At 42.0% G+C, this 25,736-nt stretch overlaps 1 protein-coding gene across 1 annotated transcript in view; it reads left to right on the top strand.

Annotated features, from left to right (window-relative positions):
* Nucleotides 1-25,736, top strand: part of LOC117368913 (atrial natriuretic peptide receptor 1-like) — a 164,766-nt gene that overhangs the window by 112,760 nt on the left and 26,270 nt on the right. The window contains 4 exon segments of the mRNA XM_033962688.1: nt 170-274; nt 12,301-12,420; nt 23,541-23,634; nt 24,062-24,149. Coding sequence (XP_033818579.1) covers nt 170-274; nt 12,301-12,420; nt 23,541-23,634; nt 24,062-24,149 — 407 coding nt within the window.

Consider the following 25,736-nt stretch of genomic DNA (forward strand, 5'->3'; position numbering starts at 1 on the left):
TGCTGTGATCAGCTGAGCCAGCTGCGGTGGACAGAGAACTCTCCCCAACCGGTAGAAGGGATGGCCACTCCCTCCTGCCAGACATCGGAAACACTATTATTGTAATACAGTAGTATTTTTGTCTTTTCTTTCAACTGCACTTGTAATATAATTATTTTCTCTTGTACAGAAAGAGGACACCGGTTCAATGGAGCATTCCTGCTGCCTCCCTCTACCTGAGTTAATTAGAGGGAAGTCAGAGAATTCCTGCCCCTGCCCATCAGAATACGTGGAGGTGAGACATTATTTCCTTTCATGTGCTATAGCCAAGTGATAAGGACAGAACCTTTTAATAGATTTCTCAAGCATTTGCATCTTGTATATTAAAATCTTATGACTTTTTTTTAGGGTTAAAATGGCAACAAATACTAAGGGGCTCATAATCGAAAGAGAAAAACGTCCAAAAACCGGCCTAAGTCAGCACTTGGACGAACATTTCTCAAAAACATCAAAGCACCGATAATAAAACCGGGTTTTGGACGTATTTCTACACGACCTAGGCCTTCATAGTGCTGCTCAACGTCCAAAGCTAAACAGGGCGTTTTGGGAGGCATGTCGAAGGCAGGGGTTGGGCGGGACGTGGGCCGGCTTAGACTTAGTCCTTCAGCATGTATAACCGAAAGTTTAACAACAGAGCCTAGACAGAACTCAAGAACAACAAAAAAAATTGTAACATGGAGGGGCACTTTCGTTAGGATGTCTAAGTCCAACTATGGACATTTCCCACAAGCCATCCAAAGTCAGAGGTGGAGAAACAGCCATTTTCGAAACTGGCAACACCACATGACGTCCCTTTTATTTTTTTTGAAAATTGCCTACAGAGAATTAGATAGAGGGAGTGTGCTATATGTGGTATATTTAGATTTTAGCAAAGCCATTAATAGTGTTCCACACAGGTATCTAATATATAAACAGAGTGCCCTTTTGATGGGCTCTAAAGTGATGGACCGGGTCAAGAACTGGTTGAGTAGAAAGCAACAGAGGATATTGGTCAATGGAGATCTCTCGAAGGAAAGGGATGTTACCAGTGGTATGTCTCAAGGTTCGGTTCTTGGGCCTGTTCTTTTTAACATTTCTGTAAGCGATATTTCTATAGGGCTGTCAGGTAAGATTTGCCTCTTTGTGGATACCAAAATCTGCAGTAGATTAGACCCCCCCCCCCTCCCCGATGGTATGAATAACTTGAGGAAAGGCCTAGTGGAGCTTGAAGAATGGTCTGAAATTTGGCAGCTAAAATTTAATGCTAAAAAATACAAGGTCATGCATTTGGGCTGCAAAAACCCAAGGGAACAGTACAGTTTAAGGCAGGAGTGTCAAACTCAAATCACATAAAAGGCCGAAATCTAAGTCTAAGTCATGGGCTGGATTTTTTATTAAGATACTTGCCCCTTCCTTTGCTGACGCATAGCGTGGGCTAAAGCGCTAGTGGCGGCTCCAGTGCTCACATGATTTCTGTGAGCGTCAGATTAATCGCCGCTGGTGGCACCAAAACCCACGCTGCACACCAACAAAGGAGGGGGTTAGTTTTCGTAGAAGTATAGGGATACAACCTCTCCAACCCCACGCTGCCTACAAAATAAATAAAAAAGACTTTTCCTCTCTTTTAGGTCCTAGTTCACGCCTGCTCTAGCAGAACACACATTTCAAATTTGACATATTGTAATCTCAAAATATAAAATAAAGTTATTTTTTCTACCTTTTGTTATCTGGTCATTATGCTTTTAGTCCCAGTTTCTCTTTATGATTTTGTCTACCTTCTAATTCTCTTTCCAGTGTCTGCTGTCCATTTTTTTTCTCCTCTTCTCTCTTGCTCCACTCCGTCTCCAACATATTTATTTTTCCCTTTCAACTTTTCTCCTTTTTTCTTTTCTGCCTATGTCCACTCAAATCTTGTCCTCTTTCTCATCCTTCTCCTTTTTAAATTTTCAGCTACCTATGAATTTTCCATCTTCTCTTATTCTGAGGCTCTCCCATTTCCCATCTCACTCCTTTCCCAGCCTCCTATTTCCTTCTATCATCCTCTCTCCTCTTGGTCCAACATTTTGCTCCCTCTCTTTTCTGTTGTTCTTCTTCTCTCCTCCCTTGATGCTGATCAATGAGATGGCAGGAAAAAAAAAAAAGAGAGATGCTGCATCTCTCTCCTTTCCACCCCCAGGCCTAAAATTTTTCCCTCCCTTCCATCTCCAGATCCAACTTATCTCCCTTTCTCTTCCCAATTGCCCCCCATCCCATCTCACCCCCTGTCTACCTATCTCCCTCCCTCCCCCAAGGTCCACCATTTCTCCTTTTCTCTTCCCAATCTTTCTCCCTTCAAGTATCTTTTTCCCTCTTCCTCCAAACAACCCCAGGTGCAACCTCTCTCCCTTCATCTCGCTCTCCTCACAGCCCAGCTTGCCTTTCCCTCCAGCGCCAGTCCCTCTCTCCTCACAGCCCGGCATATCTTTCCCTCTGGCGCCGGTCCGATGTCGCCTCCAAGCCGAGAAATCTGCTGGCATCAGCGATTCAGGAGTGCTGTATGTGGCTCAACCTCCTGCTTTTCGCCTTTAGCAGTCTGCCTCTAATGATGCGAAACTTCTTGTTTCCACCTGGGTGGACCGCAGTGGATGGAAGGCAGGAGGGGGGAGCCACAGACAACACTGCCGAATCGCGGCAGACTTTCCGACATGATGGCGACATCGGACCGCCGCAGGAGGGAGGACACGCTGGGCACTGAGATGGGGAAGTTAGGGAACATTGCCGTGGGCCACATAAAAAGGCCAGACGGGCTGGATTTGGCCTGTGGACCTTGTGTTTGATACATGTGGTTTAAGGGGTGAAGAACATTTATGCACAAAAGAGGAGTGGGAGTTGGGTGTGATAGTATGTGATGATCTAAAGGTGTCCAAACAGGTTAAAAAGGCAATGGCAAAAGCTTGAAGAATGCCAGGGTGCATAGGGAGAGGTGTGGCCAGTAGGAAAAATGAGGTATTGATGCCCCTGTATAAGATTTTGGTGAGATCTAATTTAGAATATTGTGTACAATTCTGGAGACAGCACCTTCAAAAAGATATGAAAAGGATGGAGTCAGTCCAGAGAAAGGCTACTAAAATGTGTGTGGTCTTCATCATAAGATGTATGGAGACAGACTTAAAGATCTCAATATGTATACTTTGGAGCAATTGTGGGAGAGGGTAGATATTTAAATATCTACGTTGCATAAATGTGCATGAGGCAAATCTTTTATGTGAAAAAAAATTCCAAAATGAGAGGTGATAAGATGAAGTTAAGAGGTGATAAGCTCAGGAGTAATCTAAGGAAATACTTTTTTACAGAAAGGGTGGTAGATGCGTGGAATAGTCTTCCGGTAGAGGTGGTGGAGACATAGACTGTGTCTGAGATTAAGAAAGCATGGGACAGTCATTTAGAGGGAGGAAGAAATAGTGGATGCTATGGGTAGGTAGACTGGATGGGCCACTTGACCTATATTTGCCTTCATGTTTCGATGTTTCTATATAACTTAAAAGTCTTGACCACCAGGGCATCAAACCTTAGGATGTCTCCTCAAATATTCCTCTTATGCTCTCCTCTTTATGACCAGCCAAGACTCTAGAATAAGATCTGTGTTTATCTGTATCCCTCTCCTTCTAATGATTGTCTGTCCTAAAACTGATTGTGAATGTCAATCTGTTACCCATTCTGAACTCCTGAGAGAACGGGATATAAACTGAAATAAATGACAGACTGAAGATTCATAAAGCCCAGTATCCTGTTTCCAACAGTAGCCAACCCCGGTCCCAAGTACCTAGGTAGAACCCAAGAAGTAGAACAGATTTTATGCTTCTTATCCTAAGAATAAGCAATTTATTTCCCCAAGCCTTTTTTAAACTCTGCTAAGCTAACTGATTTCACCACGTTCTCTGGAAACGAATTCCAGAGTTTAATTACACATTTTGTAAAGAAATATTTTCTTAGGCTTGTTTTAAATCTACTACTTAATAGCTTCATCGCATGTCCTCTAGTCCTAGTATTTTTGGAAAGAATGAACAATTGATTCACATCTACCCTTTTCACTCTATTCAGTATTTTTTAGACCTCTATCATATCACCCCTGAGCCATCTCTTTTCCAAGCTGAAGAGCCCTAGCTGCTTTAGCGTCTTCTCAAAGGGGAAGTCGTCCCATCCCTTTTATCATTTTCGTCGCCCTTCTCTGTACCTTTTTTGAGATATAATGACCAGAACTACACACAGTATTCACGTTGCGGCTGTACCATGGAGCGATACAAGGGTACTATAATGTTTTCATCTTTGTTTTCCATTCCTTTCCTGATAATTCCTATGATTCTATTTGCTTTCTTAGTTGCCTCTGCACATTGAGCTGAGGGTTTCAAAGTATCCTCAACAATGCTACCTAGATCTTTTTCCTGGGCAATGACTCCTAGCATAGAACCTGGCATCATGTAGCTATAGTTCGGGTTCCTCTTTCCCTCATGTATCACTTTACAGTTGCTCACATTAAATGCCATCTGCCATTTTGTTGCCCAGTCTTCTAGTCTTACAAGGTCCTCTTGCAATTTTTCACAATCCTCTTGCGATTTAACAACTTTGAAAAACTTTGTGTCATCAGCAAATTTAATCATCTCACTAGTTATTCCCATCTCTAGATCATTGATAAATATGTTAAAAAGCAGCGGTCCCAGCACAGTGCCCTGGGGAACCCCACTATTTACCCTTTTCCATTGAGAATATTGACCATTAAAACCCACTCTGTTTTCTGTCTTTCAACCAGTTCTTAATCCATAATAAGACATTACCTCCTACCCCATGACTTTCTAATTTCCTCAGAAGTCTTTCATGAGGTACTTTGTCAAATGCTTTTTGAAAATCCAAATATACAATATCAACTGGTTCACCTTTATCCACATGTTCATTCACCCCTTCAAAGAAATGCAGTAGATTGGTGAGGCAAGAACTCCCTTGACTAAATCCATGTTGGCTTTCTCTCATTATTCCATGCTTACGTATATGTTCTGTCATTTTGTTTGCTATAATAGTATCTACCATTTTGCCCAGCATCCAAGTTCAAAACGTATAAATCCAGTCCATTTGGACATGGGAGGGCCAGCATTGTAATACACTGGCCACATAGACATGCTAGTAGATCAGTGGGGCACCTTTGAGAGCACTACTGTGAAATTCACGTAAAGGATGCAAGAAGTACATTTCACCATAACCCCCTTATAATTTATGGTGAGCCATCCAAAACTCCCCCAAAACCTACTATACCCACTTGTCTACCACACCAATAGCCCTTAAGGCTGTAGGTAGGCTCGCACTTTCCACAATACTTTGATTTTGTTTCTTTCAGAATTTTGGTACAGTCTCTAATTCTGTCCGTCCTCGACTATTGTAATATTGTCTATCTTGTATCATTTGAAAAAAATTTACAACGTATTCGATTAGTACAAAATACGGCAGTGCGCCTAATTTTTGGCCTAAAGAAATATGATCACATTAGCCCATTTTATTGGTAATTACATTGGTTGCCTTTTGAGGCAAGTATTCTTTTTAAATTTGGTTGTCTTTGTTTTAAATCTCTTTTTGGTTTGGCTCCGGGATATCTAGCCTCTCAATTTAATTTTTCTACCTCATGTTTATGTATCCTTCAGTTAAGAACTGTCGTTACAAGAAATTTTTGAACAGGATATTTGCCTTTCAATTAGGTAAACTGAACTCTTGGGGCTCCTTTTACAAGGTGCGCTAGCAGTTTTAGCGCGTGCTAAAATTCCATGCACACTGACCGCTTCCGTCTCCTTTTAAGCAGGCAGTAATATTTTGGCTAGTGCATGCTATAGCATGCGCTAATCTTGTGCATGCGCTAAAAACGCTAGCGCACCTTTGTAAAAGGAGCCCTTGGTTAAGCCCGCTTATTTGTCAAACGGATTCTTATAACGTTTTTAGAAAGTTTTTTTTTTTTTTAATTTTTAATTTATCAATTTTATACAGTATTTCCAAGCATAACATTTTGTACAGTAAGATTGTAATTAGGAATATTAAAAGAAAAATAAGAAAAAGAAAAAATCACAGTAGGAGAGATACTAACATATTCTCCTTACAATTAAGCAATCTGTAGTCCACAATCATTATTAAGATCCAAGACTTCAAAAGAGTGACAAATAAGTAATCAAAGAAAATCAAATTTTGAGGAAAATCTAAGTGACTGAAGTCGCAGGGAATATTAACCAAATCTCTCAGTTGTTACTTCCATTATTCCACCTTTCTCAAGACGTTTCAAAGCTACAAACTTTGTTAGGTGTGTCGGATCGAAGAAAACATATTTATCTGAACCATAATGAACAATATATTTACAAGGAACTCTAAGGAAAAATTTTCCCCCCACTGAAGTTACTCCAGATTTTAATAACAAGAACTGCTTTCTTCTTTTCTGAGTCTCTTAGGTGACATCTGGAAAGATCTGTACTTTCTGACCCAGAAACTCTTTAGTTCTATTTTTAAAGAACATTTTCATTATCCAGTTCTTATCTGGTGCCAGTGCAACAGTCACCAGCAATGTTGCTGGTACAGTGGTGCCTCGCATAACGAACGCCTCGCACAACGAACGCTGCACACAACGAACTTCATGTCTTGATTCACACAACGAACTTCGTTTCACACAACGAACTTCGTTTCACACAACGAACTTCGTTTCACACAACGAAGTCACCCGAGCTGCCGATGTATTGCATCCTTCCGCGCAGGCACTGCAGGCAGTCGTTAGTCACTGCGCTTAACTGCCCTCTCTCACTGTATACAGTCGTCCTTTTAAGATAAACTCAATATTTTTTATATATCATGGCTTCTAAAAAAAGCAGGAAGGTGATTTCTGTTGAAATGAAACGGGAAATAATTAGAAGGAGTGAATGTGGGGTAAAACAGTGTGACCTCGTCAAAGAGTTTGGCCTCAGCAAGACCACCATTTTCACCATTTTGACAAATTTATCTTTTTTTATGTCATCTTAGCATATTTTATGCTGCAGAACGAATTATTTTTTTTAACATGTATTGTTATGGGAAAACGCATTTCACATAACGAACTTTTCGCATAACAAACTTGCTCCTGGAACGAATTAAGTTCGTTGTGTGAGGCACCACTGTATAGCCATTTCACTTATTGAAGTTTCCAATAGTGTGGTGACCAGTGTTCCCTCTAAGCGGGCGGGTGTTGTGAGCAAACTTTTTTCACTGTGAGCTAAAAATATCGGGCGCCAGCAAGTTATGAGCCAAATAAATATGTTGTCAAGGCATCAGGCCAGCTTAAGTTCCAGGCCAGTTATGGAACTGAATTTAAGATTTGTAGGTTCATGGGGACATACTCTAGTCCAGTGTTCTTCAACCTTTTTACACCCGTGGACCGGCATAAATAAAATAATTATTTTGTGGACCGGCAAACTACTAAGACCGAAATAAAAACACATTTTCACCCAGTCTCCGCAAGCTCGGTCCCCACAAACCATCTGATCCCATCTGCACAAGCCTCAGTTATGATTTTATATTGAACGTATTTTATTAAAGTATAAAAAGAAACAATATTCTGTACAATTGTCATTTTATAAATATAAATATTCAGAGCAAGGACCAACAAAACCCCTGTCTCCCCTCCCCTTCACATATATCCCCTCTACTATCAAGAAAACTGAACAAGCCAAATTATTACAGAATGCTACACAGAAATATCATGCTAACAGAATACTGCAGTCAACACATGACAGGAATAGTATTAGGCTTTGCAGTCCCCAGTTATGTCTCTAGCAGGATATATATTTCAAATCTGACATATTGTAATGACAAAATAGAAATAAAATGATTTTTTTCTACCTTTTGTGGTCTCTGCTTTCATCTTCTTTCCACTCTTCCTTCCAGCGTCTGCCCGTTCCATCCACTGTCTGGCCTCTCCCCCTTCCATATGTATCTGACTTCTTTCTATGCCCCTCTCCCCTTTCCATCCAGCCTGTGCTTCCTCTCTCCTTTTTACATCATTCATTCCAGCTTCACTGCTTTCTTCATTTTTATCTCTCCTACACCAGATCTAGCATCTTTATCCCTCTCTCATTTCTCTGCTGACCCCCTTTCCAGCATCAATCTCTCTCTACTTTCTCATTCCTGTCTCTCCCCTTTCCCTCCTCTAATCTCCCTGCCAGCTGTTTCCTTCCTTTCTTCCTTCTCCCTTCCCTCCTCCCCCCTATCCAACAGTAGCTCTCTTCCCATCCCTTTCCCTCTTCCCCTCCCAGCAGCATCTCTCTTTCTACCTCCCTCCAGGTGCAGTAGCAGCTCTCCCTTTATCCATCAGCTTTCCAGCCTCCAACAGTGGCTTCCTGTCCTTCCAGCAGCTCTCAGTACTTGCCTGCAGAAGTGATTTCCTTAGGCAGCCTTGGGTCCGTTGCCGCCTCTGAGGAAAGGGGAAGTTGCCAAAGTGAATCACTGCCCTGGTAAGTATAGAGCTGCTAGGAGAGGAGACAGCCACTGTTGAAGGCTCCCTGCACATTCGTGACACCCCCCCCCCCAAGCCGGCAAAAACAGCTTTGCACTGCAGGCCCTGCCGCCCAAGACGAGCCGGAGGCCCCTATCCGCCGCATTCTGCACGTGGGCAGGCTTTCAGCACAGACGCTGCTGATGGCCCCAATCCACACGCTGCCCCCCACCGCGCACGCTGACCATCTCCCTTCTACTTGCAGCTTCCCCGCAGCCCTCTTCGGCGACTCGGCAGGGGCAGCGATCAAGACAGGCTGCAGACGTCGGGATCTTTCCTCTCTGAGTCCCGCCTATTTTGTTTCAACTTCCTGTTTCCGCATAGGCGAGACTCAGAGGGAATGCCCGACGTCGGCAGCCTGTCTTGATCGCCCGAGGCTGGGAGGAACAGAAGATTTCCGCGAAAACCACCAGGGCAGGAAATTTAACAACGACCGGCAGGAATTTTCTGCGGACCGGCGGTTGAAGAACTGTGCTCTACACTGTGTGCGCTGTGACGAGGAACTTGTGCGCTGCGTTGTAATATTTTGTGCGCCAGCGCATGCCAGCGCAGCTTAGAGGGAACACTGCGGGCCGGGCCCAATTGTCCCTCATTAATCAATTGCTGGTTCAATTTTCTTGCAGGCAAGTAGAATACTTGTGTAAATGGTGGAATTAGTTCATCTGAAACTGAAAAAATCTCTAGGAAATATTTCTTTAACATTTCACTGGGGGACATAGAAAGAAGCCTAGGGAAGTTTAGGAACTGCAAATTATTGGCACGATGGCCATTTTCAATCATTTCCAGTTTCCGCCTAATAGTAATACTATCTTTAATCACAGTTTCTTGTACTTGTTTGACCTCTATTATTTCAGCTTCATTTTTTTGAGAGATAGTTTTAACTGAGGTCATTTCTAATTGTAATGTATTCAGTTCTTGTTCCTGCCTATCAATTTTCTTTTCCAACAATTTAATTTGTGGACTCAAGGAATTTCCCAGTTTAACAACTAAGTCCCAGAGAGACTCCATTGTAATTTCAGTGGGTTTTTCAACCATAAAAGAAGAAATCTCACCTCCCAAGATTGTTGTTTGTTGGCCTTGTTGTGCCTCCCTCTTCCTCGATGTTCTAGCCGCAGTATCACTCTCCAGACTCAAAATGTCTTTCGGTGTGTCCGTCACAAAGCTCCCAGATGAACAAGCCTCCTGGGTTACAGGCACTATCTCGTTGGACGCACCTGGTTCCCGCGGTGAGCTGGTACGCTGCGGTTGGGGGGAGTGTCTCTTGCTTCAGGGCTCAGCGTAACCTCTAATCCAGGGATTCTTGCGGCGTCACTCTGTGCCGCCGAGTCCAACGGGCGATTCCCTGAAGTTATCGACTCCCTCTGAAGACAATTCAGGAGCTGCTCGATAGTTAGAGAAGGAGGATTTTCAGAGCGCCGCGAGGCTCCAGCGGCACTTCTCCCTCTCTGCTTAGACATGGGGAAACACTCAGGCAAAGCTGAGAAAATGCCAAGGTAAAAGATTCCAATTTCTACCGAACGCTGAAGAGACGCTTCGACATTCAGCCACTTGTGGTCATCTTGGATCTTAGAAAGTTTTTAAAAACACATTTGTTTGATAAGTTTGTTAAATAACTATGGGCTCTTTTTACAAAGGTGCGCTAGCGTTTTTAGTGCATGCTTAAGATTAGCGCGCGCTAGCCGAAAAATTACCATCTGCTTAAAAGGAGGCGGTAGCGGCTAGCATGAGTAAAAGGAGCCCTATGTATTCTTTAGCTTGTCATTCATTTTTATTAATTTGATGTACCTTTCACTGATTGTACAGTTCTTCTTTGATGTTAACCGCCTGGAACTTTGTGGATGGGTGGTATACAAGAATAAATTTTTTTTATTATTATTATTAGTGGTTAGAGTGGCTTAAGGGACTGGGTCCTCCTCTCTATGGCTCACTAGCTTGCTCACCAGGCTATTTAAGACACCTGAATGATGCTTTACTAGGATTTCCCATACTAGGTGCTGCTGTTCTACAGACAGATATGTACTGCTTCATTCTGATTTATGGGGGGGGGGGGGTCAGTGACCACTGTGGGAGTATGGGGAGTTATAACTTAATCACTCCAGTGGTCATTTGGTCAGTTTGGGTACCTTAGATGCTTTTAAAATAGTTCTAGCTCAGTATGTCAAAGTTCAGCCCAGGACGTCTTAGGAAAGGTTTCATTATTACTGCAAGACATCCAGGTTTAAGCCCACCCAGAACACGCCTGCAACACACACCCCTTTTGTTGTGGACACACAGTGGCTAGGATACCTGACAAAATGTCCAGAGAAATGGTTCTGAAAATCGGCACTTGGATGTCCTGGCAATTAGGATGTCCAAGTGCCGATGTATGCCATTTTTTGAACTTCTCAGTGTTTTGAAAAATGCCCCTAATACTGTTATGCAAGATAAATGTTTATGTTAAGTTTATGCACATATCAAATGTGAATAGGGCTAGTAAAATGAAGACCTTATTTGCCCAGCATGGCCTTATTTTGGCATCTTCATCAGGGGAATAACTACAAACGCAGAACAACAAATAAATATTACAAAGACAAGTAATAAATTAAAAAAAAAAATTGATGTATAAAGAAATAAAAACAATATATAGATAAATTACTTAGGGGTCCTTATATTAAGGTACGCTAACTGATTTAGCGTGCGCTAAATGCTAAGGCATCCATTATATCCTATGGGCATCTTAGCATTTAACGTGTGCTAAATCGGTTAACGCACATTAATTAAAGGATCTCCACTTGATTAAATAAATAAGTGGAACTTACCTGGAGAAGCCTGTCACTTAACATCCACATAAATTATCTAGATATTTTTAGGGAGATCGATTTTTTTACTCCGTCAAAAATTACAAAGACTAGGGGACACTAAATGAAGTTACAGGGAAATACTTTTAAAACCAATTGGTGGAAATTTTTTTCACTCAGAGAATAGTTAAGCTCTGGAACGCGTTGCCAGAGGATGTGGTAAGAGCGGATAGTGTAGCTGGTTTTAAGAAAGGTTTGTCATGTTCCTGGAGGAAAAGTCCATAGTCTGTTATTGAGAAAGACACGGGGGAAGCCACTGCTTGCCCTGTATTGGTAGCATGGAATATTGCTACACCTTGGGTTTTGGCCAGGTACTAGTGACCTGGATTGGCCACCCTGAGAATGGGCTACTGGGTTTGATGGACCATTGGTCTGACCCAGTAAGGCTATTCTTATGTTCTTAATTATAGCAAGTTGTAACCTGTAAACTGTATTTTATATATGTTTAACCTGTAATGCATTCTGAGCTCTTTAGGGAAAATGGGATAGAAAATGAATTAAATAATTAAATAAATATCTTTATCTTGGATCTAAATTACTGGTAAATACTTTAGATCCAGAACAACAAGTGTAAAGCTTACTGCAGGGACAGGGACAGCGACAAAACCCATGGGGACGGAATGGGAAAATTGACTTCCTACGGGGACAGGGACAAATTTGTCCCCGTGTCATTCTCTAAGTAGGAGTTTGATTCTTCTACTTTCCCACTGTCTGACCCTGACTCTGAGTCAAAGGTTTGGTCTACCGACTCCACAGCCCTAATTATTAAAGCATGCCCGCTCATTCAGATGCACTGAGTGCTGTAAAACACCCCAGACATTTTATTTGTTCAAGGAACTGTGATGGGCCATTTTTCCTGTGTTCTGCTCCTTCATGCTTTTAACAATTTAGACTATAGCCTTCCATTGTCAATCACTGCAGTTGATCAGGAGATGCAGAACACAGAATCCAACGCAAAGGCCTAACTTTGAACAAGTGAAGAAGCTGCTCCATAAGATGAACCCTAGCAAAGTTAGTCCTGTGGACATGATGATGATGCTGGTAAGTCAAGATTTTTTTCTTCTTTCAAAAATGTTTGCGATGGATGTGTTGATGACTGATCTCTGTGGTTATCCTTCTGTCTAGATGAACAGGACTATCTGATCTGTCTGAATCAGACAGAAAAGATTGTTAGACAGCTTATATTCTGCTATGTTGGCACAATTTGCACAATCAAAAAAAAAAAAAAAAAGTGTTACTCAAACACCACGTTATTGATATATATTTGTTATAATCGCTATCTGTTATTGAGATACATACTCTACCATGTTGGTAGATTAAAAAAAAAAAAGGAAGTGTTGGTCCAGTTCTAAGGACCAACATAAAGTTCCTATTGTTTACAACGCATAACCTCTGACTGGTCTCAGTAACTGGGGCTTTGTCTCTGTCCCTCACCTGACATTTATGCAGCCTCACCCTACCGCAGCGAGGTAGCGGGGACGCAGAGGGGACCATCCCCGACGGGGACCCCGTCCTCTTACACCCTCCGCACCCGCAGCTGACTTATATTGCTTGTCCATGGAGAAAGCGAAGTTACTTACCTGTAACGGGATTCTCCGTGGACAGCAGGATAAGTCAGCCACACTGACCCTCCCTCCTCCCCTATGGGTGAAACTGCAATAAGACTCAAGCTAGGGGAATCACTGGATTAGTGAGGGACAGCACAGGTATATATAGGGCTACCTGCACATGCTCAGATGATGCTCCTAAAGCCTCACCTCAGCTCTGGGAGAGCAAATCCGAATTGGGAACGTAGATAAGCCATCGGGGAGACCTTCGGTGAGCCGGAAGGTGGCCCGATCCTCGGGGCAGCTGGTGGGGATGCTTTTAGCAGTCCGGACAGCTTCAGGAGCAGTCTGCCTTGCCGTTGCTGATCGTTTTCAGGCTGCAGGTGAGTCAGGTCTGTGGCTGGGAGTCCCGGGAAAGCTCTTTCTGGAGTCGGGTGTGCCGGAAGGGTTTTTGTAGTTTGCTGGGTTTTTTCCTTCCTCCGTTGGTCTTCTCCCGAGTTCTGTAGAGAATGGAGCTGGTTTCTTCGAGCCCTCGGGGACATTTTTAGGCACTGAGGGCAGGCAGTCATGAGGTGAGCCTCCCCAAGGCAACGGACACACACCTCGTGGGGGTCCGTGGAGCTCATTTTTCTTTTGCAGTCCGGGCATTTCTTGAATCCAGGTTTTGCTGCTGGTTTTTCTGTTCTTTCTGCCATCGTTTTCTCTTCTTTTTTTTAACTTTTCTTCTTCTTTTGGATGGAGAGCGTTATCCGTCCGTGAGGGCGGATGAACTAAACTGGATTAAATGAGGGACAGCACAGGTATATATAGGGCTACCTGCACATGCTCAGATGAGGCTCCCAAAGCCTCACCTGAGCTCTGGGAGAGCAAATCCGAATTGGGGACGTAGATGACGTCACCAAAAGTGGGGCTGACTTATACTGCTTGTCCATGGAGAACTCCCGTTACAGGTAAGTAACTTCGCTTTATTCTCCGTATTCCTTGCTGCCATTATAAACCCCTTCTTTCCAGAAGTTCCACATCTTTCATAAAAAATGTTAAGACTTTTCTGATAACTGCTACATTTAAGGCAAATAAGAGAAAATATCTTTTCACTCATAGAATAGTTAGGCTCTAGAACTCGTTGCTAGATGATGTTATAAAAGTAGTTAGTAAAACCATGTTTAATAAAAAAAAATTCTGGAGGAAAAGTTCATAAACCTTTGCTTACCAGGCGGCTAAGCTGAACCCTTGGCTTGCCCAATGATACCCACTTACCTTAGTTTTAGAAAACTTCTCAAAACGCACCTTTTCCGTGAACAGGTCTTTTAATCCCCTTTCCCCCTGCCTCTCCCCTTTCCCACACTCACCCCGTTCCTTCTGCTCCCCCACTTCCCCCCCTCCCCCCACTTGGTCTCTCTCTCGTTATCTCATACTTTCCAACCCTACCTTCTGTATTACTTTTACCTCTGCTAAATCTCAGTTAAAGCGTTCCCACGCTCCCCTCTTCATTGCCTGTAACATTGTTAAAATTTTGTAAATCCGTGTGTCATCGCGGATCTTAATTAACGGATGTGAACCGCCTAGAACTTATTGGGTATGGCGGTATACAAGAATAAAATTATTATTATTATTATTATTATAAACCATTATTAAGGTATCCCTGGGGGTAGATAGATAGACGCTGTCTAGTTTTTTGAGATCCATTTTGGAGTTAGCCACTATCAGAAACAAGATACTGAGCTTGATGTACCTTTGTTATGACACTGTCTTACAATTTTTATGTGTGATGAAATATGCTGAACTGTGTCCACTCTAAACCTAAAAACATCCATCTTTCTTTCTTTCTCCTGTTAAGGTGAAAAAAGAAGGTCTGAAACCAGAAAGCTGGCATTAATGTTTAATTTAATTTATTTATATACCACTTATATCCTAAGTGGTTTACATTCAGCTATTTTATCATATTTCCCTATCTGTCCTAGTGTGCACAAACTCTATCTAGTGTAACTGGGGTAATGAAGGGATTAAGTGACTTGCCCAGGGTCATAAGGAGCAGTGAGGGATTTGAACCCACTGCCTCAGGGTGCTGAGGCTGTAGATCTAACCCCTGCGCCACACACTCTCATGTTCCCCCTGGCTTTGGGCTGCTGGAGTTCTGTCCTAGTTCATATTGTAATCGCAGAGCCACTCGGATTCAGGTTACCATATGGCTCCAGAAAAAGGAGGACGGATTGAGCCATCTGGGTTTTACTTCCATTGTTTTCAATGGAAGTAAAACCCAGAGGTCTCAATCTGTCTTCCTTACTTCCATTGAAAGCAATGGAAGTAAAGCCTGGATGGCTCAATCCGTCCTCCTTTTTCTGGAGCCATATGGTAACCCTAACTCGGAGGCCTGGTGGATAAGGGAACTCCAGAATCTCACTTGACTTTGGAGACTGCCTTGAGTTGGGAGTGGCGCAGACAACCACCTTGGCCATCTACTAATCAAGCACGGGCTTTGGAGAAACCGCTGAGTGGAGTTTTGATATGACCAGTTTGAATTCCCCAACTTGATGAGAAGGTGGCACTGCTGTTGATTTCAGAATGTCCAAGAGAGGAGTAAGTTGCCACAAAGGGAGCAATTCCAGACCTAAGCGGTAGAAAACACTATTATTGGAGAATTAGTTAACTTTTCCTAAACACAAGTAATAACTTCGGATGCTTTATGGAGTGCGATTTATGATCTAGAAATAACGGTAACTGCTCAGTTTCAAAACCAGGCTGTTCAAGTTATGACTTTAGTGCAGGGGTGTCAAAGTCCCTCTTCGAGGGCCGCAATCCAGTTGGGTTTTCAGGATTTCCCCAATGAATATTGTGGCGGGGCCGGGGGTAAGCCTAGCGCTGGCAACCCAGCTCCCACCCCAGGCGTAAGGACCAAGCGCTCCCAGGAGGACTTCTGCTGGGAAACAGTGAAATAATTAATGGAGGCTGCGTTAGTGGTAAAGTTCAGCTTTTCGTTTATTTCCCTCAGTTTACAGCACTAGGGTTCAAGCAGTCCCTCTGTGTTGAGGAGACTTAAACAAAACATATTTTCATACAGTCCAGCCTGATGTCCAGGCAGAAAAGCCAAAAATAAAACCAAAAACGTTTTCTCCTGATTTTGCTTTTTCTGTTTGAAAAATCGTTAGGCAGCTTTAGCACTGTCCCACCTGAAGCCCAATGCCCCCACTACCCCAAGCTCTCAGGGTAGGGCTAGGGAACTTTATAACCCAACCGTTTCAGACTGCTGTTAGTCACCTCCCCAAAGTTCCTGCTTCAGGGTTAAACTATACCTGGACTCTAAGTTCCGTGCAAGCTTTCTGAGGAGGTTAATTACAGGTTCTCACCTCCTTCCCTATCTTCACAGGCTTTCCTCTCGGGCTCTAAGTAATTTATTCATGCTAGTTCACAGTTAGACTAAGGGAGAAAGAACGCTACTTCCAAACATTCACTTTCATTCCCCTCCCCCATTCATACCTCGTTATCTGGGACTCTCCTGGAGCTCCCATGCTGTGAGATTGCATTCCATGTCACTGCTCTCAGATAACGCCCTTTCTAATTCCATTAGGGAATCACCATTCTCTGAGCTAGGGTAAGAACTCCCTTCAGGGCCAGCTAACGGACAGCCCTGTCCTGGAAGTCTTGCTACTTCCCTGCACTGCTGTTGAGGAGTTAGAAGTCTGGTCACTCGGGAGGGTTGTAAGACCAGCTGTGCTTTAGCTAAGGTCTGGGACAGAGACCTCTTGGCAGGCTCTCTCCTGCTTAGTGCAGCCTGGCTCTTCCCTGCATTCCTCCTTCCAGTCTTCTCTCCAGTATTCTCCACAGTGTCCGTAATCTCATCAGCCCTCCCCCCTATTGTTTCCACCTGGGCTCATTTTATGCTGCAAGCCTAATCTCACTCTCCCTCTGGGTTCGTCCTGCTTGCTAGCCACACCCCCCTCATTAACCATGCCTGTGCTGGTTTTCTTTCTCAGAGGTTTTGTCAGAGCTTTGCCCAAGGGATCATAAAAGGAATTATAGTGCCCTAAACTAGATGTTATGGTTTCTGTCCTTGCCTCTCTGCCTTGCCCTGCCTGTTGGCTCTTAGTGCTAGGCACAGGGATACTAGACAGTTTCCTGGGCTTAGGAATAGGGACAGCCCTTTGCAAGGCAGGGTTTAAAACCGGGTTTAAACTGCTGACAGGCACTTCCCTGTCACAATATGTATGAGATCTATTTGCATGCACTGCTTTCATTGTATGCTAATAGATCTCATACATATTCATTGAGGAAATCCTGAAAACCCGACAGGAATGCAGCCCTCGAGGGGGGACTTTGATACCCCTGCTTTAGTGAAAACTGTTGCTAAATACTTCACACAGAGGAACAGAAGAAAACCCACAGTTTGCAACATCTTCAGGAGTTACTCATGAAGTACATATGACCAATTTCTTGAATACCCCGGCACCATAGTCTAGTGCAGACATGGGCAACTCCAGTCCTCGAGGGCCTTAATCCAATCAGGTTTTCAGGATTTCCCCAATGAATATACATTGAAAGCAGTGCATGCAAATAGATCTCATGCATATTCATTGAGGAAATCCTGAAAACCATATTGGATTCCGGACACTCAAGGACCGGAGTTGCCCTAGTGAGAACTTATTCCCCACAACTAAGAACTGCAACATGAGTTTTGAATATAGTCTGCATAAAACATACCAGCAAAGATAGGATATCACAGACCGATTTTTATTTTATCTAACACAATTGTCGATACGTATTCAGCGTGGCTTCTGTTTCTCAGAAACTAGTGTTCAAAATAGTAGTGTAACACTGATATCACCTGGTTTGATCTTTTTCACCTGACTACAGCCTCTGGGTTGATAAACAAAACCATCTTTGACAAAACTTACAGAAAAGAAATAAAAACCCTGCTATTCAAGAAATCCATGAAGACTAACTAACACCGTATGAAACATTTCAATCCTCTGAAGCAACCCGCTCTACTCTGTAACACCTCTGGACATGTCCAGAAATCCTCTTCTGTAATCCGCCTTGAACCGCAAGGTAATGGCGGAATAAAAATCACTAATGTAATGCAATGATGCCAAAGAGTCCTAATTTGTAGGGTAGCATAAAGTAAAGTGGTCCAACATGGTCCAGGTCATATGGTACATGCACCTGCTGAAAATAATCAAATGAATAATGCATTGTGTCTGTGAAAGATCGACTCACCCCAAAAGAATGATCAATCTGTTTGCTGATTTTTGCTTGGACCATTCAATTGCTTCCTTGTAGTACTTGCTCTCTCGATCGACAAGGTTCAGATGTGCCAAGCTGTGGTTCAAAAGAGCGCATCTTTTCTCATCAGTTTTGAAAGTGCAACCGGATCCATTTTATAAAGAGAATACAAATTGCTGTGAGGTTTGCGAATATAGATGCCTGGCAAGAACTTTCTCCACAGTTCAGTGAAAGAAGAATAGGGAAGACGATGCTCTTCTGCAACACTGGCGGTCATATTTCTGATGAATTGATGTCTTCATGAATTCAGATCGCAGTAAAAGGCCCAGATCATTAAAAGTGGGAAGGCAGCCAGGCAACACAGTGTTCTGAAAAGCAAAGATCTCAATAAACTTTACAGCCAACTTTCTAGTCTCGGTTGGATGTGCACATGCTTCTGATGTCTTTTGCTCCTTGCCATATGGCTTAGGTGCAATGCCATCTGATTTTAAGACTGATTTGAGCTTTCTGTACACCCTGAAGAAAAAGGAAAAAAAAAAAAAGTTTTACAAACTGGCTTCCCCTGGAATGTCTAAGCTGTTTTTCTACCTTGGGGTATTTTTTTTATTTTTAATCTTGTCTCTTTCGGGTCCAATTACAACCCAGCAGTTCATGATGCCTAATGAGCAACATTATGGGCCCCTTTTAAGAAGCCGCGTTAGCGGCTTTATCACACGCACCTTTTTAGCGTGCGCTAGCCTGCTCAAGAGGAGGCGGTAGCGGCTAGCGCGGCCGGCAAATTAGCACGCGCTATTACGCGCATTAAACCGCTAATGCGGCTTCATAAAAGGAGCCCCACAAGGCACCTCAGGATCGTGCCCTTTGGATATGATAGGATTTCAAAATAGCTCAAAAATAATACTTTCAGTGAAATCTTGAAGGAAACACCTATAACTTAGGGCTCCTTTTACAAAGATGCGCTAAGCGTTTTAGTGCACGCACAGGATTAGCACGTGCTATAGCACACATTAGCCATAAATCTACCGCCTGCTCAAAAGGAGGCGGTAGCAGCTAGCACGCACGGCAATGTAGCGCACGCTATTCCGCTCTTTAAGGCCCAAGCTAGATTAATTAACTTCCTGAACCTGAGTATGTAGCACTAAAAAGCATGTGAAAAGGGAAATTAACACAACAAGGCACACCACCACCATTACAACAAATACCTTCTGGTTAAAAAAACCCCTCAACATAGAACATATAAGAACTAGATGGAAAATAGTAATTCAGTTTGAACATAACACTCCTGGCTTAAAGGACCTGTATTGGCTTCCTGTTCAAGAAAATATCTCTTTCAAATTACTGTGTCTTGTTTTCAAATCCTTTAAGATTTTTCAGCCAGGACACCTTAGGGAGAAATTGAAGGAACTCTGTTGGGATAGAGTGCTACACTTCTTCCCAGTATAGCCTGTTTGAGCTTCCTTCTCTGCAGGAAAAGAGCTTTTTCATGTGCTGGTACTTCCCTCTGGTATACTTTGCCCTCAGCAATTTCAGATTCATTGGGCTATTTAACTTTCTGTAAGATGCTGAAAACTTGGCTATTTTCCTCAGTATTTACAGTACAAACTAGTAATACTGTTTATTTGTTGTTGGTTGGGATGGCTTTGGGGTTTTTTTTGCATTACTGTTTAGTAATATTATTTTTACATGCTTTTTTGAATTTATATTATTATTTATTTTTTTATATTTTTCTGTATTACACTGTAAACTGCTCTTAAACTCAACATATAGGGTGGTATATAAAGAACTCAAATAGAATAGACTAGAATCCTGCACTAAAAATATAGGCCTCAGTTGCATTTTATGCTGTAATTAACCCCAGAAATCACATACCCCACTTTAGGTACTTTGTAGGTACTCACAAGTTTTAGACTGCAGAGCATGAAAAACATCAAAGTTGTGAAAATAATGCAAAGTCCCTTTCTACTGACCCTATAGTACAAAACTTTCAAACATGAAAGTTGTCCAAATTTATCCCTCCAGTCTTTAACAGCTTACGTCTTTGTTATTTGTAACCCACACATTTGGTACCTTTTCACTCAGCGGGTCATAATTCAATAACCCATGTTCTGCATACTTTCCCCACTTGTTATTCATAGTGATTTTACAATTATTTTTAAGGATGATATTTTATGTTGGACTAGAGCAGTGTCTCTCAAACTGTGTGCCATGGTTCAGTGGTGTGCCTCAAAGAGATTCCGGGTGTGTCAAGAGAAATTCCAGAATTTTACTTTATTGTTAAAAATTCCCTTCATAAGTATGCACTAGAATAGATGGCATGTACATCCCATATGCAAGAGGCTGTCAATGTTATGAGCTTCTGTGTGCCCAGACAAGCATCATTCTTTGACGTGAAAACTAATGGCAAGTAATTTTAGGGTTTTTTTTCCCTATTTTTTGTGCAATAGTTATCCTAATTTGAGCAACAAAGAAATCAAGGCTTTGTTACTGTTTGGAGCTTCTTATCTTTGCAAACTTGGATTTTCAGCTCTGAAAGAAATTAGATATAAAAAAAGAGAACTACTGCAGATGGTGGATGATGAAATGTGTGATTGCTTGTCGACTGTCAAGCAGTGTTTTGAATTAATTTGCACTCAAAAACAAGCACATCCATCGCATTGATTAGCAATTCTATTCTATGTACTTTAGTTTAACATAGAAACATAGAAAAAGCGGCAGAAAAGGGCTATAGCCCACCAAGTCTGCCCATTCCAAGTATCCCCCCCCTGAGTTTACTCCCTTAAAGATCCCACGTGAGTATCCCATTTTCTCTTAAAATCCGTCACGCTGCTGGCCTCTATCACCTGGAGTGGGAGTCTGTTCCAATGATCCACAACTCTCTCGGTGAAGAAATACTTCCTGAAGTCTCCATGGAGCTTCCCTCCCCTGATTTTCAGCGGATGCCCTCTGGTGGTCGAGGGTCCCATGAGCCGGAAGATATCATCTTCTGACTTGATGCGTCCCGTGATATACTTATATGTTTCAATCATATCTCCCCGTTCTCTTCTTTCCTCAAGTGAGTACAGCCGCAATTTCTTTAGTCTTTCTTCATACGTGAGATCCTTGAGCCCCAAGACCATCCTGGTTGCTGTTACAATTACCCATACATAGCTTAAAGAACTTTAAACAAATAACTCTCAAATTTAATTTTTTGATTGGTTTTGCAGTTTTATAATTTCAATTATCTAATCTAATCTAGTCCACAACTTATTAATTGCACTATACCAAAAAGGTTCAAGGCAATTTACATTCAAAGAGGCCATAAAATCTATGGGAAAATACAAAAACAATCAATAATTAAAATACTGTATTATCATAACATGGATATTACAACAAGTCATATAAAAAGTTTTCAAATTTTTATGAAACTTTAAATAATTGATACCTGCCCTAATATAAACAGGCAGGTTATTCCAAATTGTAATAGCAGAGTAAGCAAAAGAGAAATTGAGCTGTCGTTTATACTATACTCCTGTAATCTGTGGAAAATGTAATAATAAAATATCACATAATCTGGTGGAAGAATAATGCAAATGAGAAAAAAGCAAAATTATAATGGGCTGTGAATAATATTTGCTCCGTTTAGCTAAAAATGTTTGAAAGACATTGGACTAGAGCACCTAGATGACAGAATGTCACTAAAAAATAATAGGAACCATTGTCTAAAAGGAAGCTCCTGTGACTCAGTGGTTAAAGGCACTTCTTCCATCTTCCACAGGTTATGGGTTCAAATCTACACAACTCCTCCCCCCCACCAGGACCTTAGCTTCCTTTTTGGTCTCATAAGAGAGTATGGGTTGAGGACAGGTATCAAGAGGACTTTGCCATTTACATTTGCACTCTGTCATTTCCAGGGTCCAGAGGGAAACTTATTTTTACCCTAAGATGGCTAAGATCTCCTGAGGAATCGTCTCACATGGCAGGAACCCTTGCCTAAAAGGAAGCTCTAGTGATTAAAGGCATTTCTTCCATCTTCCCAAGATGGTGGATTCAAATCCCTAGTATGGTCAGGTACCCCAACACATATTCCTATTTTTTATAGTGACAATCTGCCATCTAGATGCATATTGATGATGTCACAATGATGTCAAGATTGTGCATCAGACATGTCCACTTGCTCTGAACCACAGCCATTGTGAGTAGGGTTTCTCTTCTTATTTTCTTAAACTTTGGGAATGAGGTTTAGTATGCAATATATTTGTTCATGTGCTTTGCTTGAGTAATGCATGCTTGACTGTTGATTGTAAGACCAGAATATAAAGAATTATAATAGCCAATGTAACTTATTACCAAAGCATGTACAAGTCGCATTGACTATTGTAATTCTTTAAAATGGCATACTGCCAGACATGCTAAGGTGCCCTGTAGTAAATTATCAATCTGTGTGCACAAACTGAACATTAAAAAAATCTTAATTTTTCTGCGGAGGGCAGAGAGCATGGGTTGAAAGCTGTGAATCAGTTAATGCAGCAACATTACTGCGTGCTCATTAGTGCAGGATTAGCATGTGAGCCCTTAGGGCCTGATTCTATAAATGGTGCCTAGGTTAGGCAATGCTAGGCGTCCTAATCACAAATGCCTAATAACACCTAACTAAAATCAGCATGCAACTTAATTGTTTTTTATTGGGTTAAATGGCATGGCAATGGACCATACAATTAAGAAACAATTTTTTAAAATTGTTAATTAAGGTTGCGTACAGATATCCATGTGGCACCTATCAACACCTAAATCGAAGTGCCCTCCAATGCCTAATGACACCTACCTGGCAGGTGTGGTTGACTTAGGCGTCAAGAGTTAGATGCTAGTAAATTAGACCAAGTGAAAAACATGGCTCACTATACTGGCACCTACCTCTAGGATGCCCAGCGATGCCCAAGTACACCTAGGTGCCACACCTAGCAGTTTGTTAACAACTGCGCCTACAAGGTTAAGTGCCATTTATAGAATCAGGCCTTTACTGCCTACAAAATGGGGCACAATAGTTGGTAAGTGTTCACATGCCAACTTTTTTAATGGCTGCGCACCAAAGGTAACATTAGTACATGGCCATTAATTCAGAAAATAGGAAAATCGTCCATTTTCTGGCCGTGGGAAAAATGGTCTTAGTGCACAGGAAAAACATTGGAGAAGCCACTGCTTGCCCTGGATCGATAGCATGGAATATTGCTACTCCCTGGGTTTTGGGCTAGCGGGCTTGATGGACCATTGGTCTGACCCAGTAAGGCTATTCTTATGTTCTTAAAGGCCCTTGTAAGGGAGTGCTAAATGTCACTTTTTGCAGCCACTTAGTAAAAGAAACTCCTTAGTCCCTTCCACAGGTAAGAGACATAAACATTCTACATTTTCTATTTGGATTAGATGGAAAAGTACAGTAAGCACTTGGAAGTGCTGGTTGCAGAAAGAACCCAGGATTTAATGCATGAAAAACAGAAGACAGACCGCCTGCTGTACAGTAAGTGCATGTTTACAGAAAATAAAATGCAACAGAATTGAACTCAGTGGTGTAGTAATGGGGAAGGTGCAGACCTAGGTTTACCAGCAAAACACAAAGCATAAAGTAAAGGAAGAGGTGCTCACCTGGCTTCGGGAGCAGCCGAAAAACATCTCTGCAGGAATACAGAAGCTAGTTGAATGATACAACAAATGCGTCATCTTGCATGGGGACTATGTGGAAAAGTGTTATGTTCAATTGCTCGCAGTTACTTCTATTAAAGTCGCTAAATTTATTTTGCCTTTACTTTTTGATTTACCCTCATATATATGTGTAGGTATTAAAAGATTCCTATGGCAGGAATGATTATTTTTTTTCTTATCTTGATCATATTTTCATCATTTTATTGGCCTTTGTATTAATTGTCTTTCACTCTTTGAAAATGCAGGTATGCTACCTAAGCAAGTAGCAGATGATCTGAGACAAGGCAAACCTTCACAAGCCCAAAGTTATACAGGTGCAACCATCTTTTTTAGGTAAGGTGGGATAAGATCAGTCCATACAAGGGGGTGGGGGGGGAATCTAATGCAGCAAATTGCACTGGTTTGTTTGAGTCAAACACTTTAGCAATTAACATAATAAAAATGGGCCCGATTTAAAAGGATTTAACTGGGTGGGAGATGCTGAATATCAGTTTTGCTGCCAAAGTGCTGTCTGGTTCGTGCTGAGTTGATGAAGCCAGTACTTAATTGGTTAGCAACAATATTCTGTCCACTAAGCAGTTAAGTAAGTAGATATGTTGGTCCTTTTACTAAACTGCATTAGGTACTACTGTGGGTTTAATGCAGCAAAACACAGTGGTTTTTGAATGTGCGGTTGCTATGTTCTAAATAATTTTTTGTATTTCTTTTTGAGGGGCGTGTCTAGGGTTAGCGTGCGGGCATTCCTGATGATGCAGGAACCAGTAGGTTAATGAGAGAAGGTAGTGCTCAGGATGGTGGTGTCCCTCACTGCCCCCTGCGTGCCTCTTGAAATGTTCGCTGGCACGAGCAACATCTTCCACCTGTTGCTCGCATGACCAGGAAGTGACATCAGAAGGGAGCCGAGGCCGGCACGAGCAGCAAATGGAAGATGCTGTTTGTGCCAGCGAACATTTAAAGAGGTATGTGGTTAGGGGGGCGGAGAGGAGAGGTGTCAGCACCCCTTATCAGGATGACACCCAGGGCAGTCAATCTCCCTCTGCCCCCCCCCCCCACCATAGTACTACACTGGCAGGAGCCCTCACTGCCTTCAAAATAGGGGCTGGTAAGCGCTCTGGAATTAATTTTAGATTCAAACAGTTTTTATTGATGCAAACATCATCAAAAATAACAAATGCAACATCAAAACACATCAATAATGCATCAACTATAATAATATAATATACATAATAAAAGACAAATTCCACTTTCAATAAACCCCCACTTTATCTATATGTGTTTGAACCTCTACCATCCCTCTCCACACCCACCTCTCCCCACCCAATAGTACTCTCTTCCCAATGATACTCTCTATTTAACTAAATAAAAGCCCAATTAAGAGACCCAACTTAAAATCGCACTACGGCCCTTAGGATGCAAATCTTGCAAATATGAATCCCAGGTTTGTATAAATAACATCTTTCGCTTTCTTATAATTCCAGCATCTCTAGCTTCCCAAATGGCCAACTGATGTAATTGGTTCCGCCAATGCCAAAACCTCGGAGGATCAGGAATCGTCCAATATTGAAGTATACATTTTCTAGCCAAGAGACTCATTTTCCTACACAATGCCTTATTTCCTTTAGGCAAATGGCCAAAAGCTTCTGGCAAATCCAAAATAAACAAAGAAGGAGAACAGCGCAAAGATCTTCCAATTATTTTTGACATATAATTTATGATTTGCTTCCAAAAGTGCTGAATTATGGCGCAAAACCAAAATGCATGACCTAATGTATGACTCTCCCTCCCACATTTATGACACAAAGGTGTAGGAAGACCATTATAAAACAATTGTGTTCGTGTGTAATAGGCACATAATGTAACCCTATAATATGTTTCTCTTAACCAAGAACATGATGTCACCCCAGGTGTCGCTCTTAAAGT

The sequence above is a fragment of the Geotrypetes seraphini genome, chromosome 1, assembly GCF_902459505.1.
Source record: "Geotrypetes seraphini chromosome 1, aGeoSer1.1, whole genome shotgun sequence".
Lineage (NCBI taxonomy): Eukaryota > Metazoa > Chordata > Amphibia > Gymnophiona > Dermophiidae > Geotrypetes > Geotrypetes seraphini.